This window comes from Octopus sinensis, linkage group LG11 (assembly GCF_006345805.1).
Source record: "Octopus sinensis linkage group LG11, ASM634580v1, whole genome shotgun sequence".
Lineage (NCBI taxonomy): Eukaryota > Metazoa > Mollusca > Cephalopoda > Octopoda > Octopodidae > Octopus > Octopus sinensis.
In genome coordinates, this window is record NC_043007.1 from 67,601,701 (window position 1) to 67,620,549 (window position 18,849).

The 18,849-nt window shown below is 36.2% G+C and overlaps 1 protein-coding gene across 9 annotated transcripts in view; it reads right to left on the reverse strand.

Annotated features, from left to right (window-relative positions):
- The window catches only part of LOC115217511 (pleckstrin homology domain-containing family D member 1), a 204,037-nt gene that overhangs the window by 50,321 nt on the left and 134,867 nt on the right, over positions 1-18,849 (reverse strand). For all 9 annotated transcript variants that reach the window (XR_003882169.2, XM_029787230.2, XM_029787231.2 and 6 more), the window contains exons 3-7: positions 15,983-16,072; positions 11,694-11,770; positions 7,436-7,527; positions 6,685-6,737; positions 5,127-5,221 (exon numbers count right to left, since the gene is read on the reverse strand). Coding sequence is in view for 8 of the 9 variants with exons in the window: in XM_029787230.2 (XP_029643090.1) it covers positions 5,127-5,221; positions 6,685-6,737; positions 7,436-7,527; positions 11,694-11,770; positions 15,983-16,072 (407 nt within the window). In the remaining variant the exon portion in view is untranslated. The remainder of the gene's footprint in view (positions 1-5,126; positions 5,222-6,684; positions 6,738-7,435; positions 7,528-11,693; positions 11,771-15,982; positions 16,073-18,849) is intronic.

Genomic DNA, 18,849 nt, shown 5'->3' on the forward strand with positions numbered 1-18,849 from the left:
TATAAGCATGAGGTTAAAAAGATGTAGACAGATTAGGGAGGTAAGAGAGAGGGAAAGAGAATAAGAAAATGAGAGAGAGCAAGAGAGAGAGAGAGAAAGAAAAGTAGAGTGGAAAAAGAAGAGAGAAATAAGTGAAGAGAGAGAAAAGGAAGAAAAGAGAAAAGAGATAGAAAGAGAAATAAAGTGAGAGAGAAGGAAGTAAAATCAGAGTTAGGAAAAGGGAAGGAAGACAAAGAGGGAGAGACAGACAAAGAAATGGAAAAAATATCATTGTTTACACCCATCCCCAACCAGCACTCATATGCATATATATATATATATATATATATATAGACAGATAGGTATGTGTGTGTGTATGTATATATATATATATATGCAAACATACATACATACATACATACATATATATATATATATATATTATATATATATATATATATATATATATATATATATATAGATAGATAGATAGATAGATAGATAGATAGACAGGTAGGCATATATATATATATATATATTTATTGCTTGTAGGAACACTGTATGCTTGTTTTACAACCCTGATATACTACAAAGTATGTTAAAGTTAGAAGTCAATATTGTGTCCTACTGTGTGTTAGCAATACCTTGTTTTCATTTTTTACTTTTTAAGTGTATCTCTAAAGATTTTCTATAGAATTAGAGCTGTAACTTTCAGCATTGGCTCTAAATTCTATAGAAAATCTTTAAATATATATATATATATATATATATATATATAAAATTAGAAAAAAGCCACTTTTTATCAATTCAAAATGAACAATTAAATTACACCATCTAGAAAATTACATATAATAGAAAAATTAAAATAACAATAAAATGTCAAAGATTAAGTAAAATGCAAAAAATAATAATAAAAAGATATAAATAATATATATATATATATATATATATATATAAATGGAGTCAAATGCAGTTGTTATTCAAATTCTTTTACTTCCGACACATGTTTCGAAGACAACATTGGTAGGAGTGTCTACCTTAATAAATAGATTGTAACATCCTTGTTACTTGTGTGAATTTTTGCTATCCTGGTAACTGTTTATTTTTTCCGTGTTATTTGTAAACACTGAAAAAACACAGAGACACACACACAATCAGAGAGAAGGAAAAAGAAAAGATCAGAAGAGAAATTAAATTGGCTTTGAGTAACAGATTTTTTTCTATTTATTAGATGTTCTTGCAGACCTTTATGTATTGCTAACTTGATATGTCCCTCCTTTGTGTCTCCCTTTTTACTCTCACTCTTGTTATCCTTAAGTTACACAGTTTTTTAAGACAGCCCCTTAGTTACAATACTTCTCTACTGATACTAATAGGCAAATGACCGTGCAGAGCCTATAAGGTTCTACATTGTTGTTTGAGCAGAAATAGCAACTAAATCTCCTTCAAATCCTACACAACCACGAAAAAAAAAAGAGTATAGCATATTAGATAAGCTAATTCTACATGCACTAAGTTTATAAACAAAAAAAAATGGACTGGTCATGTCAGGAATTCTATTAATCATAGTTCTCAACCAGGCTGACCTGGAGCTAAACAATACCAACAATACCAACTAAAATGATAATATTCAGTCTTCATTTATGACTTTTCACAATGCTGTTTTCTTATTAAGATTCAAAGAAACAGTATTTATAAATGAGTAGGAGTTTGGGTACAACATTAAACTGCATCCAGTAGCGAGGCTCCAATTTGGGAGTTCAGGAGTTGTAGGGAGGGTGGAATCACCCCTTAATTACTATTACTCCAAGGTCCATTCTGACCCAGAATGGTAGTACTTGTCAGGGTCCCATCCAAGGGGTAAACAGATTTTTGTAAGGGTAGATTGAGCTCCTTAGCTGCAGTGAAAGCCACCAATCTAGGAGAAAGAAAACTCCAAAATGAATATTCCCTTCCAACATGCCATAAGCCAGCACAGAAGAATATGCTGATGAAACTAACACTGGGTATGTCCAATAACATAGATTCCTACTATGGAGCCAACTACCTCATGTTAGAATGCATTCTGCTGCAGGTAGAAATAGCCATAAATGAGAAGGGAGTAGGTAAGGTTCATGACTTTTTCAAAAGCATCACTAACATAGAAAATGTGAAGTAGGTTGTGAAACATAATACGGAATTGGGTTGAGAATTTGGGGTTTCTGGGGTAGGATCAAATAGGGACTTAACTTTTTACTTTTAGTTTTTGCCTATGACATATGCTTGGACTCTTCTAATATAGAAAATCAGAAACTTTCATCATCTGACACAAGATCACCTCCGCCAATGCCCCCTCCCCTCTCAAAGATTCCTTGTCTTGCAAGTTACTTGGTGACCCTGCTGGTGCTGGTGCTACGTAAAAAGCATCTAGTCCACACTGCTGGAAAGGTATCCAGCTGTAAAAACCACACTAAAACTGACCTTGCTTGTGTTGGTGCCATGTAAAAAGCACTCAGTCCATTCTGCTGGGTAGTTTGTGTTAGGAAGGACATCCAACCATAAAAACCAAGCCAAAACAGACACAGAAGCTTGGTGTAGTCTTCTGCCTGGCTGGCTCCTGTCAAACCATCCAACCCATGTCAGCATGGAAGGTGGACATATGATGATGATGATGATGATGAAACTGGTTCTATGTTATTTGAAAAGGACAAAAGGTCAGAGGCAGAGGCAATAAAGTAACTAAGTAACCAGTAAGGTTATTTAAACTGGACACATCTGACCAAAATATTTTATCTGTTTTATGTTCAAAACTGGCCAGACCAAATCTCTCACACCTACCTTACAATATTATTCTAAAAATAAACAACTACACCATTGAAATCTCAAAGCCATGAGATGATGTATGATTAATTCAAAGCAATGTTAATAAATAAGTATTGAATTTGACAGAATGATCTAAATGCTAAAATGTTAAATAACCACCAGAAAACATGGATGAAGAGAGAATTGTTTAGCCCTAGGTCAGTCTTGATGGAACAAACCAATGATCAAAAATGGTGCAGTAACCATGATGAAATTTCAATGTAGTTGTTGTTACTTAACCTTAGGTCAGTGTAGATCAAACAGACCTTTGATCAAAAGGGTCACAAAAGCTTCAATAGAGCGTCAATGTAGTCAGTAGATCTTGTGATGTAATGGTAAAATAAATTATCCTCAACATTCCTTCAATGACTAACAAAAATGCAACTAAAAACATGATTCTGAATTTTTAATACATTTTTAATCAAAGACAGAATTGATGACCTTTGAAGGTCACATTCCCAGAACTGGCGACACTGATGTGACTGATGTTGAGTTTGGAGCCTCTATAGGGCAATGGTTGGCAGAAAGGTATAGACAGGGAAATTATTTTAGAAGGTTTTTGTTCTGTTGGGGAAGGATTGGAGTAGGATCTTAGTAAGGTGGACACAATAATGGTGACAGAAGATGGTGAGATATGTTAGGTAGTTATGGATGGAGAGAGAATATGCAGCTAGCTAGCTCAGTGGAGCAGAGGCTGTTGAAGTAGTAGCAGCAGCCATCCAAGAATTTGGACTTGGAGATCTCCATTTCCAGCAACTTCGAGGGCCACCTCCCAGTGGTGTTGGGCATCAACGAAGAGCCCTCGACTACAACAAAACGACCAAAGATTTTTTTTTTCCAAGGTCTGGTGTCTCCCGCCCCTAAGCCCTAGACCATCACCTAATCACCCTTACCTGTCTTGTTGCTTAACAACAACAACTACAACAGCAGCAGCAGAAGAAAAGAGAGGAAACCACGTGTCATTGAGTTAGTATATTGGTGAGTGAATCATTGCCAAGCAATAGAACAGTCTTTATTACAACATGGTCAAGGATGCTTGTATATACTGGTTTTACATTTTGACACAAGGCCAGAAATTTCGGGGGTAAATCAATTACATCAACCTCAGAGTTCAACAGGTACTTATTTTGCTGATCCCAAAAGGATGAAAGGTATTCTGCTGATCCCAAAAGGATGAAAGGTATTTTGCTGATCCCAAAAGTATGAAAGGTAAAGTTGACCTTGGCAGAATTTGAACTCAGAACATAAAGACAGACGAAATGCTACTAAATATTTTGTCCAGCATGCTAATGGTTCTACCAGCTTGCTGCCTTAGGATGCTTGTATATAGTAAACCTTGATACTATGGGTCTTTTTCTAATATATCTTTATCAGTTTGGAAGTAGAGAGTTTTCAGTCATTTCATTCTCTTAAAGAATTTGTTAATAAGTGCAGGTGTGGCTGTATAGGCACAGGTATAGCTGTATGGTAAGAAGTTTGCTTTCCAATCACATGGCTCTAGGTTCAGTCCCACTGCATGACACTTTGGGCAAGTGTCTTCTTTTATAGTCTTAGACTAATCAAAGCCTTGTGAGTGGATTTGGTAGATGGAAACTGAAAGAAGCCCATTATGTGCATGTGTATGTGCTGTGTGTGTGTTGTGTGTGTGTCTTCTTGTCTTGATATCCCATGGTAGTTGTAAACGAGTGTCACTGTCATACAAGCAGTGTCATTTATTTCCAGTCTTCCATAAAAACATGTCTGGTCATGGAGAAATACTAACTTATTTGAAAACATGTAAGTGATGGTGACAGGAAGGGCATTTAGCTGTAAAAAGTCTGCCTCAATCAATTCTATCAAATTCATGTGAGTATGGTAAAGTGGATAATAATTATGATGATCCGCAACAAAGAATTAGAGGGAAGATTGCTTGTGACAAGAATTTGGAAGATAGCAACTGTGTAGAAGGAGACTAACATGTGTGCGTGTGCATGTGTGTGTATTTTTCATAGGTATATAGCAGAGAAAAATGTAAGCTTCATTGAGAAAGACTAGCGTTCTTTGATTAAAATCCTTTAGGATATTTGTTCTGCACTGTGTTGAAGACACTCCCCCTTGTTACATTTCTGACTTGTAGTCAGAAATGCAGTGAATCTGTGATTGGTTCTTTGTAGATCCATAACCAATGTAGCTACTATGCACTGAAAATTGTGATATAAAATCAATAAATAAATAGATATGTATTCTACCCCACCTTCACCCACTCACTAACTGTTATCCTAAAGTTTATGGAAAGAAACTAGAAACAAAAAGTAAACTTCTCTTACTCTTTCACACACTGATAGTCGTCTTCCATGTCTTTTAATAGTTGCTCCATCCGACTCTTCTCTTTAGCAAGTTCTTCATTTAACCGTTCCAGTTCCTTTACAAAAAAAAAATACCAAACATATACATTCATTCATAATTATATGTGTATATATTAAATGAGTTATTGATGAAATAGCATGAGATTATGAAACTGTTAAGATAATCTTTTATATTCCTTGTTATGTGTTTTGACTGGTCTTTTCTCTCCCAGTTTTCAACTTCCTTTTTCTATGTGCATTTGCAGGTGCAGGCATGGCTATGTAGTTAATAAGCTTGTTTTTCAACCTGGTAGTTTCAGGTTCAATACTTAGTTTGACTAAAGCCTTTGGGGTGGATTTCATAAATGGAAGCTGAAAGAAGCCCATTGTATATGTATACGAGGTCAAATCAAAAAGTATCAGAACTGTTGCTTCGGTAATGGAGCTAAAGTATGCAGAGTGAAGCTACTTGGCACAGATTGATCTTGAACTCTGGTGTGCATGCACACTAAGTTATAACATTCTCACTTGCTTCTGTTGTTTATAACAGTGCTTGGAAGTAAAGTGTATAGAGTGTGTTTGTCTCAAAAAGAAGATCAGGTTTCAGCTGTGCAGGATATCTTTGATTGTGTCGAGGAAAAGGAAAACTTTTTTTAAAAACATTCATAATGTGACTGATTGTGGGTCTGTGGCTATGACACTGAAACCAGGGCTTGAAAAGAATCCCACTTGGAAGGAACGACATTCCAAGATGTCGAGGAAATCCAAGAGAATGTGACAGTGGAGGCACATGGCCTAGTGGTTAGAGCAGTGGACTAGAGGTCGAGGGATCGCGGGTTCGAATCTCAGACCGGGCGATATATGTGTTTATGAGCGAAACACCTAGCTCCACGTGGCTCCGGCAGAAGGTAAATGGCGAACTTCTGACTCTTTCGCCACAACTTTCTCTCACTCTTTCCTCCTGCATCTTGCAGCTCACCTGTGATGGACCGGCATCCCATTCGGATGGGGAACCTATACGCCAAGGAAACCGGGAAACCAGCCCTTATGAGCCAGGCATGGCTTGAGAAGAAACAAAAAAAAAAAAAAATAAAGAGACAGTGACAAGGCAGCTGTGCTCTATTCCAAAAAAGGAGTCAGAAGAATGCTTCTATCAATGGAAGCAACAATGGATAAAGTGTGTAGCTTCAGAAGAGGGACTACTTCAAAGAAGATTAAATGCCAAATTGATATGTGTTGTGGTTTTCTTTCCATGGCACCAATCCTGATATTTTCTGATCAGACCGCATGCGTGCATATGTGTGTTTGTGTCTCATTGTCTCAGCATTGCACAACATTTGTAAAACAAGCATTGCCGTCATACAAACAGTTGGTATACCAAAAACTTTAATGTTAGTTGTCTTAAATAAACAATAGCTGACTGAACTATAGTAGTGATTGATAGGGAAATATAAAAGCAGGTAGGATAGACAGACATACCAGTTGGTCTGTTTGTCTACCTGGACAGTCTGCAGAGAGCCACTGAAATGTAAATACTTACATCTGCCCTTTGTTTAGTATCCGACAATGCAATCACTTCATTTTGTAGCCGATCTGCAAGAGAAACGTATCACTTATAGGTCAAATAGATATATTAATTAGAGGTCAAATAGATATCATATTACTTGACATGCTAGACAGATATTGTCATCCCACACAGCTGTTACAATAACTATTTTTTACTGCTACTAAGCATTTCTATAAAAAAATTAAAATGATTACTGATCTATGTGCAAAGCCAGAATTTTGTGGGGAGGGGTAAGTTAATGAAATCGACTCCTGTACTTGATTAGTAATTTATTTTTTCAACCCTAGAAGGATGAAAGGTAGGTTTATCCTATTGAAGGATACTCTTAGGTTCAGATTTATATCACCCTTCACAACATAGATTGTGTGGTAGGCGTGACAATAAATCAGTTTGCCTTAGCAAAGTATGTTTAGTTATAAGCATCTACACATGATCCATGATCCCTTCTCTGTCCCTGCAAATACTGAGCTCCAGATATTCAGGGTAGATATCTGCATCAATCTGACCTGCTGATATTCAGGTTGGATATCACCTGTATTAATCTGACCAGCAGATGTTCAGGGTGGATATCATCTGTATCAATCTGATCTGTACTTGTTCAAGTTAGATATCATCTCTGGAACAATAAATTCTATAGATGTTCATCACCTGTATTAATCAAGCCAACTCCTTCTCCCATAACTTATAATAATAAAAATATGATTTAATGACACAGCAAACTTACCATAATAGGTCTGTTTATCATGAGCCATTTGTTGGCCTTGTGTTTCTAATTGTTTAATCATTAGGTTGCCCAACTGTAAACATTTCCATGTACTGGAAAGAGACAGACATAATTAAACAAATAAATTTATGAATAAATAACAAAGAAGAAACAAGTGATATCAGACATTATAAAATTCAATTTGAGAGAGACAAAAAAATAAAAAATAAAATAAAACCCAAACAAATCCAACAATAGGATTTGAACCATGTGTCTATCATTTACTGAGTAGCCAATTTATAAATGATAGGAGAGACAAATAATATGAGACAATTTGAGATAGGTAATGAAAAATAAATGACTAAATAAAAAGTTACAGTGACAGGACCTGAACTATGTACCTGTCATTTACTGCATGGCAATGTTACTATGTTACACTTGAGTGTAACCACCAATCCTTCTCAGATTTAACAATTACAAATTGTTTCTACTATTTCAATTACAGTATGACTAATTGGAAAATTGTAAGTCCTGTTGATACAAGTGACATTTAATCTGAACATTTGCAGGTGAAATTGACCCAGATTATATCCATCTTGAACATCTGCAAATTAATCTGATCCAGATGATATTGACTCTGAACATGTGCAAGTAAGGCTGATTCAGATGATATCCATCCTGAACATCTGAAGCTCAGCATCTACAGAGACAGAGAAGGGACTGTAAATCATGTCTAGATGCTTGTGACCAAATATACTATTTTAATGGCATCTAAAGCTCACTATCAGAGTTAAACCGGATGTATTGTCAAGTCAACCACACAATGAATGTTGTCTTTGAATGAAATTGAATCCCTTCAGCTGGTGGTTGTATAAATCTGAGTCTAACAGCATAATTCAATAGTATAACAAACTTTGCTTTTTATCCTTCTGGTGTTGACAAAATAAATTACCAGTCAAGCATTGGAGTTGATTTCATTAAGTCTTCCACCACACACACACACAAAAAGCTCAGTATGTCTTTCAGTATATGTTCTAGTTTTAAGGACTCTCAGTTCAAATCATACCAAGGTCAGTAAACATCCTGTTTTAAAACGACCTAAATTAAAACCTTCCAACAAAATTTCATATCAATTTAGGTTTCAAACACCAGTTAAATAATGACCAAGTTATTTTCTAAAGTCTTCATTATTTTCAAAATTAACTGAAACAAAGAGATATGTGGTCTAGGCATGTCACCCGCTTATCAGGGATGGCCAAAACAATCCTTCAAAGAACAGACAAAGGTGGAGGCAGACAGAGAAAGAGGTGGGAAAACAATATCTGTGGGTGGAGACAGGTGAAGGAATCTAGTTGCAAAGTCATTGGTGGTGCTCCAACGGCCAGCCAGGCTACAGGATATGTAATGTAATGTAATGGTAAAAAAAGGGTTAAAGTTTGCTTCCCAACCATGGGGTCTTGAATTCAGTCCCACTGGCCAACATATTGGGCAAGTGTCTTCTACTATTTCTCTGGGTAGACTAAAGCTTTGGGAGTGATTTGGTAGATGGAAACTGAAAGAAGCTTGTCATATATATGTGTGTGTGTGTGTATGTTGCATTTGCTCCCCCATCCATCACTTAACAATTGGTATTAGTTTGTTTACATCCCCCATGACTTAGCAGTTTAGCTAAGACCAAAGAACTGAGGTCAATTTGTTCAATTAAATCCTCCAAATTGGCGTCCCAGCATAGCTGCAGTCCAATGATTGAAACAAGTGAAATATACAAGATAATCAAAACTTCCCTCAGTATGGCAGTAAAAGTAAAACATTAACTCAATGCTGAAATCTGATCAAGTCAGGTAGGGGAGACAACTCCAATATTTTAATTAATTATAAATTATATAATCAGTTAAAAAGAAAGCATTAGTTAAAATATCTAACAAGGGTTAATCATTTAATGTAATCTTTTGCAAGCATGATAACTATTCTGGATATGTTTTGACCATACCTGTTTACCAGGGGGCAGATTAAGGTGAAACATTGTTCAACAACCAACATTATATATACACTTTAGATGAGTTGTAGTTCACCTGAGCACTGTACACAATTATTATTATTATTATTATTATTATTATTATATTCTTCAGGTAGTTACAGTGAAGGAATTATGCAATGATGTGAAGTAGGTGATAAATATGAAAATGTGTTGCTTAACAACCTGAATATGCCTTTCTCAACAGAAGACACATAAGAAAGAGAGATAAGATAGATAAAAAAGATCACTTGCTACAACTAATGATTAGTTTCTCTGGAGATGTATGTGAGCATTGATTATATGTGTACATAACTGGACTACTATGTCAGTGGATTTATATAAACTACAATCCAAATAAGTTGACGTAATCCTTATTCACGATATATACATGGGCGAGTATATATATACACACACACACACACAATATATATATATATATATATACACACACAAACACACAATATATATATATATATACATATATATATACACGCACACACACACACAATATATATATATATATATACATATATATACATGCACAATATACATATATATATATACACACACACACAATATACATATATATATACATATATATATACACGCACAATATACATATAAATATATACACACACACACAATATACATATATATATATATACACACACACACACAATATACATATATATATATATATACACACACACCTACTCACCTACCACATTCCTCTTGCTTTCTCATTTGCTTTATACTAGTGCTTGCTCCCACCTCTTCACATCTACACAGCTCTCTTTACACACACTCAACAATTACACAGAGACAAACCTCACCCCACCCATTAATCTACACAACAATACTTCTGCACTTGAACACTTCTACACACAGAGAGAATATATTCAGTGCAGCATATTTGAATGGTTAAGAAGTTTGCTTCACAACCATGGGGGCCTTGAATTTGATCCCTATGAGTAGAATTTGGGATGAAATGCCATTTTCTATAACTCCAAATTGACCCATACAATGTGAATGAAATTGGGTAGATGGAAACTGCACAGAAGCTGTTGGATGGATTGTACCTGTAATTCCAAAAGGCACAACTTTGTAACACACACATTGTGTCATGCTGATTCAGCTTGAGAATTACTGTAAAGGTACACATGTCTTTGGAATACTCAACCATTAATTCATAGAACAATCAACTGATTACTTATTATAGAAACTTGTGGAGATCCATTCATATTTCCATATATATTTAAGTGTGTGTGTGTGTATATATATATATATATATATATATATATATATATAGATAAATAGATAGATAGACAGATATATGGCAGGATGACACATGCAAGACTCAAGAGATATTTAAAGAAGAATGTTGTAATCAAGAAGGTGAACATCAGTGATCTTTTTGTGTGCAGTTTGTGACAGATCATGTCTTTCTTATGCTGGGCTCAAATCTCATTTGACTCATGAAAAAAAACAAACCCCCACCAACTATTCTACCTATATATTTGTGCACACCTTTCAATGCTGTGTATGCTATAAGGTCTGCAATTCTAATGGAGGTCTCAAAAGACATTTTAAGATACGTAAAGATCAAAACTTAACTGCAGCTTTTGGTGGTCCAAATTGGTTATGTAATCTATGTGGGTGTCTTTTCAATACATTATCTAGTTTAAAAAGCCACATCAGATGCCATGATGAATATGAGGCGTAGGTACAAGAGGTTGTCAGCCTCTGCATAAGGAGTATACAACCACTACCTGTATTTCAAAGGACCAGCCTTGTCACACTCTGTGTTACACTGAATTTCCCTGAGACCTATGTTAAGGGTATACATGTCTGTGGAGTGCTCAGCCACTTGCATGTTAATTTCCCGAGCAGGCTGTTCCGTTGATCGGATCAAATGGGACTCTTGTTGTCATAACCGACGGAGTGCCACGATATATATATATATATATATATATACATGAATGTATATGTATTGGTATATACACACACACACACACACACATATATATATTTCTTTATATTTTTGTTAGTCACTTTAGATAATTGTTTTACATTTTTTTTAAAACATCTTTTCATTTTATAGAATAAAGTTGATTGTCTACTCCATGTCTATGTACCAACCAACCTCATTATATAGTCTGTACATTACAGACTATATAAACTCACAAAACACACATCTCTATCTGTCTGTGTGTCTGTCTCTCTCCACCAACTTGCAATAGTGAAATTACATTAAATACTTACACCTGGCTTGATTTTCTAAGCATTTCGACCCATCGGTTTCGTTCAAATTCATTTTCGGCTGCTAAAATAATACGACCCTGGAGGAGAAGATAGAGAGAGATGATGAAGAAGAAAAGATAGAAATAGTTAATGAAGCAATCAATAAAAAACATCATCAACAACAGCAATAACATGAACAACAACTATCAACATTGTCGTCACTAATGACACCAGCAACATTAACAAATCATCATCATCGTTTAATGTCTGCTTTCCATGCTAGCATGGGTTGGACGATTTGACTGAGGACTGGTGAACCAGATGGCTGCACCAGGCTCCAATCTTGATCTGGCAGAGTTTCTACAGATGGATGCCCTTCCTAACACCAACCACTCCAAGAGTGTAGTGGGTGCTTTTTACGTGCCACTGGCACGAGGGCCAGTTAGGCGGTACTGGCAATGACCTCGCTCGAATCTTTTTACACATGCTACCGGCACAGGTGCCAGTAAGGCGACGCTGGTAACGATCACGCTCGAATGGTGCCCTTTTATGTGCCGCTGGCACGGAAGCTGGTTAGCCGCTCTGTCAACGATCACACTCGTATAGTGCTCTTAGCACCCTGCTAGCATGGATGCCAGTCATCGATTTTGATTTTGATTTCACTTGCCTCAACAGGTCTTTGCAAGCAGAGTTTAGTGTCCAAAGAAGGAAAAGGTACGCATAAGTGGGCTGCTTACGCTCCTGGCATAGGTTATGGTCTCATTGGCTTGCTGGGTCTTCTCAAGCACAGCATATTTCCAAAAGTCTCATCAAAACAAAATCATCAACAGCAACATAAACATCATTGTAAACACCAGCACCACAACTGATGCCGAAACTCAAGACAATATCACTATCAAACCCATTGCTAATACTTCATCCTACATAGATGGTAACAGTACTACCAATACTACATACAACCAAGGAAATGTAAACAATTAACACTACTATAAACACAACCACTAAAACTACTGTCCACACACTAATAATGGTTTCAAATTTTGGCACAAGGCCAGCAAGTTCTGGAGAGGGGGTAAGTTGATTGCATTGATTCCAGTACTCAACTGGTTCTTATTTTATCAACCCCAAAAGGATGAAAAGCAGTCAGCCTCGACAAAATTGGAACTCAGAATTCAAAGACAAACGAAATACCCAGCATGCTATTGATTCTACCAGCTCACCACCCTCCCACACACAGTAATAATATCATGACTAATAAGAGATTTGGCAGAAGAGTGCAAATTTATTAGATCTTATAGTTTACATTTAGTCCATATAAGATTCCAGAAAATTCCAGAAAAGGCAGATTATGCAGAGATGATGAGCAAGTTAATTTTGAGAAATATCAACAAGCTGGTAGATTTTTAAAAATATTAAATACTTCATACATTTGCATTAACTCGTACCAACTATCAGCCATATGTTGTGGAGAATATTGATTTCAAATTTTGGCACAAGGACAGCAATTTTGGGGGAGGGTATAAGTCAGTTACATCGACCCCAGTACTCAAGTCAAATTTGGCAGAATTTGAACTCAGAACATAAAGACTGACTAACATAAAGCTGCTAAGCATTTGCCTGGTGTGGTAATGATTCTTATTTCTTTATTGCCCACAAGGGGCTAAACATAGAAGGGGACAAACAAGGACAGACAAAGGGATTAAATTGATTACATCGACCCCAGTGTGTAACTGGTACTTAATTTATTGACCCTGAAAGGATGAAAGGCAAAGTCAACCTCAGCAGAATTTGAATTCAGAATGTAAAGACAGACGAAATATCTATTTCTTTACTACCCACAAGGGGCTAAACACAGAGAGGACAAACGAATTAAGTCGATTATATCGACCCTAGTGCGTAACTGGTACATATTTAATTGACCCCGAAAGGATGAAAGGCAAAGTTGACCTTGGTGGAATTTGAACTCAGAACATAGCAGCAGACGAAATACCGCTAAGCTTTTCGCCTGGCGTGCTAATGTTTCCGTCAGCTCGCCACCTTTAGTATGGTAACGATTCTGCCAGCTTGTTGCCTTCAATGTTGTGAAGAATATTGGCATTCATTTATATGACATAGGCAATAAACATTCAATAATATTGCAAAATATGGTAATATTGGTTTAAGAAATACTGGGTTTAAGAATATTTATGAAAAAGCAAATAATCAAAACAACCCCAAGAGTCACAGGGTAAGAAAATGCACTGCAGTATAATCCTTCTTTTGATTTAGATGTGAGTACTAATATAGCTGAAACTTTACTGTTGTTAAATGTACACAGTAGAATATTCAACAAAAATTTCATTAAAGCCAGCTGATCCACTAATGAGAATTTCAGCGAATTTATAACTAACAGCAAAAGACATACAACCTCAACAATTGCCAACAACACTGATGAAATATAATTTCATTAATACAATACTATTTCGTTTAGATGGAGATTGTTGAGCTAGTTCTATTGTATATTGTGTAAAGATATCAATAAACAACTCAACTGTTAGAAATAATCTTAGTCTAACAACAAACCCTTTCAATGTGTGATATGACAAACACAAATACACCTTTAATGCAAAAGCCAGGAAACAAAACATAACTTTGTTCAAATATGTTTGGGATTTAAAATCTAGACATTTAGACTTTTATATAAAGTGGTAAATCTTTGAGTTTGCAAGGGTGTACAATATTTGTTAATTTTGATGATCAGAGTAAAGAAAAAAAAATGCCATTCTGTTCCAGAAAGAAAACATCTTCAATTGTAAAACAAAATTAGTTTGCTTTTTCAGCACTGGAGTCGATTCACTTAAATGAAACTTAAATAAAACCCCAATAACTGAAACAAGTAAAAGGTAATAAGATTCTTAACCTTTTTATTTTTATTATTTTGTGACGCACTCAAGACAAAGTAAGTTACTCATACATTTTGAATTGAAAGCGAAAGATTACTGAAGCATTTCACTTTGAAAACCAAAAGTTACTAGTGCATATCGCATTGAAAGTAAAAAGAAACAAACTAGTCTCAAAGGTAAAATTTTAGAATAGAATATAGAAAACTCTTGTTTATATTGTTTTTTTAAAAATATATCTATGTTTAATAAAATTATGAATAACGTATTTTCCAAGAAGCTCAAGTATTTATATAGGTTCATTAAAGCCTTAAATTCATTTCGTGGTCTTTATGTCTTTTTCTTTTTTTCTCTGCTGGCATGGAGCAGATAAATATATTATTCAGACATTGTTTTCAGCTGGATGCCACACCTGTCACTAACCTTTGTTTGTTTCTCAAGTAAGAGATATTCTTTTTTGACCTGTTGTCAAAAGTGCAAATCCAGGGAATGACTTGTTAACTGGAGAAATGACATCACCATTTGCAGCACAAATGTAAATAATCACAACTTCTTAACCACATAGCCATGCTTGTACCATGGCTAAACCTGTACCACAGCCATGCTTGTACCATGGTCATGCTTGTAGCACGGCCATGCCTATAGCACAGCCATACCTGTGCTATGGGCATGCTTCTACTCTGGCTATGCTTGTACCATGGTCAAGCTTATACTGCAGCCATGCCTGTGCCACAGCTATGCTTGTACCATAGCCATGCTTGTGTCACAGCCATACTTATAATTCAGCTATGCCTGTATCACAGCTGTGCTTGTACCATAGCTATGCCTATACTGTGGTCGTACCTGTGCCACGGCCATGCCTGTGCCACGCCTGTGCCATGGCCATGCCTGTGCTACAGTCATGCCTGTGCCACAGTCATGCCTGTACTACTGCTATACTTGAAAAATTTCTACTTCGTCATCATCATTTTACTTTTGTTGTCAGTGTTGACATGGGTTATAGGGGTCTTTTCATATACATAGGTTGCAAAAACTTCATCTTGCATTTCATTTCAGCTTCGTTCCTATGATCGGGGCCATTCCTAACACCAACCACTTTACCAAGTCTTCTGGGTATATTTTCGGTGTCACCAGCGCATGTGAAATAAACATATTCTCATCATGACTGAAAGACTCTCACAACTCCATATTTCTACTTACTCATCCACCAATCATATTTTTAGAAATCCATGCTAGCTAAATACCCCTTGCAATACAATAGCATGGTACAGCACCTGTATGAGAACTACTGGCATAATATGTTGCTAGGGTCCACTAAAAAACAAAAACAAATTCAGATAGTCATGGCTGAACTTTCTTTGATTATATATCTGTTGAGTCAGGGCTGACCTGGGGTTAAACAACAACAATAATGATAAAGAACCAACTTACATTTATTTGTGCACTGCTGACAATGAAAGCAAATTGATGCGATGGATCTTGAGTGGCATTCACCTGACAGTCACCTAAGGGGACGATACCCTGCAATTAAAATGACACAGAGATAAATCAAAAATATGTAAGTGAGAGAGAGAGAGTAAATACATAGATCAAAAGAAAGTTGATACATAGACATATAGACACATTGTTAAATCAAAGACAACTACAGGAAATATTGGATGTCACTTTCACTTTTCATTACCTTATGAGGATAAAATTAACTTGCAAGTGGCTGAATACTCCACAGACCTGCATACTATTGAGGTAGTTCTCAGGGAGATTCAACCTCACACAGAATATGACAAAGCTGGTCCCTTTCAATCACATCTACAATTCATTTTGGCCAGCTGAGTGGACTGAAGCAAGATAAACCTTCAAGTGGTTGGAAGAAAACGGAAAAAGATCCTATATAGGGGCAGGAAAATCTTTTTAGTCATTAGGGTCGCTATGGGTGTTAATTCGGTCCTAACAGTGGCATTTGTGGATCTCACATATCTGGAGGACAAGCCCCCAGATAAACACCGATGGACAGGCTGTTGTTATTAAACTGAGATTGAGTCAAGGGCAAAATATCCAACAGAATAGCAATTATTTTGTCTTAGCTTTCACTGCTTATACTAAGCACATGACATTTTTGCCTTATGATATGGAACATTTCCTTTACTTTCACTCTTTATAGAAAATGGCACTGTCGGTTACGACGACGAGGTTCCTGTTGATCTGATCAATGGAACAGTCTGCTTGTAAAATTAACGCGCAAGTGGCTGAGTATTCCACAGACATGCATACCATAGGACAGTTAAGGTAGTTCTCTGGGATATTAAGCCTCACACAGAATGTGACAAGGCAGGCTCCTTTGAATTACAGCTACAACTCATCTTTGCCAGCTGAATGGACTGCAGCAAGGTGAAGTAGAGTACCTTGCTTAAGAACAGCGTGCTGCAGGGAATCGTACTTATGACCTTACAATTGTGGGTTGAATACCCCTAACCACTGAGCCATGCACCTTCACTCTCTTAACCATAGAAAGAAAAAAGAGTGAAGCGATAGAGACAGAGAAAGGAAAGCATCAGTCATTTACAATGACAATTAGACTGAAATATGATCATTCTTTTCTAGCTTCTTTACTTTTAACAATGAAGAGGGAAGGTATTTAGTAATGAATAGAGGGAAAGACTTTCAGGTGTTTACGTTTTTATTCTGGAAGCTCTAGAACAATCAAGTGTTAGTTCTCTCTTCTTTCCCTGGTGTTTATTCGCCTTCTTTCATAGTTTTTCGTGTCTTTTAGTTGGGGGTAAGATCATGTTTTTTTCTTTCAGGCACATTAAACGTTTTCTCTACAAAATACAAACAAGCTTGCCTCCCTTCCTTTTTTTTTTCATACAAAAACTAATGCAAATTTCGAATGGGATATAACTGTGAAAAGAGCCCAGAAAAATGGGTAATACCCACTAAAAAATGGGTGGGGGAGAAAAGTTGTCAACAGGTAGCTACACAAAATTCAACTCTATACTTCTACTATAGCCTCAGGCCAACCAAAGCCTCATGAGTGAATTTGGTAGATGGAAACTGAAAGAAGCCTGTCATGTGTGTGTATGTGGCTTTGTGTCTGTGTTTGTCACTGAGATATTTTTGGTTGGATTATATAGTTATCAGTGTTACACCTTTTTCTATATTCTGTAACTGTCACAATATAGAAACATTTCTCATGGCAAAGGTACACAATTTACAGGTGCTTACATTTTTCATGTTTTCAGCAAATGTTTCACGGGCCCAGCTAGTAATAGTAATAATAATAATGATTTCAAATTTTAGCACAAAGCTAGTAATTTCGGGGGCAGGGGTAAATCAATTACATCGATCCCAGTGCTTAATTGGTACTTATTTTATCAACGTCAAAAGGATGAAAGGCAAAGCTGACGTTGGTGGAAGTTGAACTCAGAACATAAAAACAGACAAAATGGCACTAAGCATTTTACCAGACATGCTAACAATTCTGCCAAATTGCTGTCTTGGAAGAACATATTACTGAGGTGTGGTTTTGCAGCCAAATGTCCTTTTTGTTACCAACCCTTACCTGCTTATACATGGCTATCTTATTCCATGTATCTTTGAAGGTATAAAGCCAGCAAACGACCCTTTGAAAGGGACAATAACAGTAACATAGCTGAGTGATTTTCTCAAGAAATGCAGATGCAAATACCGTAAATCCTCGAGTGTAATCCGCATTTTTTTCCCCAAAATTTAATGGTCAAAATCCCTAGTGCGTACTATATACGAGGTTAAAAATCAAAAATATTTTCTAAGCAATGTCTAAGTCTCTAAATGTTTATTCAGATGCATTTTGTGATGTTGGGTGCGAAAATATCTTAAGCTAAGCTTGAAAGCAATGAAGTCATAAAAGAATCATCTATAACTTGCAGTAAGTAACATTTATTAAAATAAAAGTATTCAGAACACAGAGTAACATGTATCAAAAACAATTTGCAAACATGTTTACATTCCCATATAACAGTTAAGAACATCCCTATTATTGTATTACGCATGCGCTGAAGTGTTTGTTCAACTAGGTGCTTCTGGCTTAATTACGCACGACTCAAGTTAGAGACGGGGTCGTATTATACACAAGGTTTAGGTTTTTCAGAGGTACAACTCCCTAAAAATCCCCTACGTATTACACTTAAGGGTGGACTATACTTGAGGATTTACGGTACACACACAATATACGAGAGGGTACCCAAAAGTAACTGGAAACATTCTTTGTGGGACAAACCCATTGTAGTTCAGTCTTCCATCATTAGAAGCCACTTGATGTGATC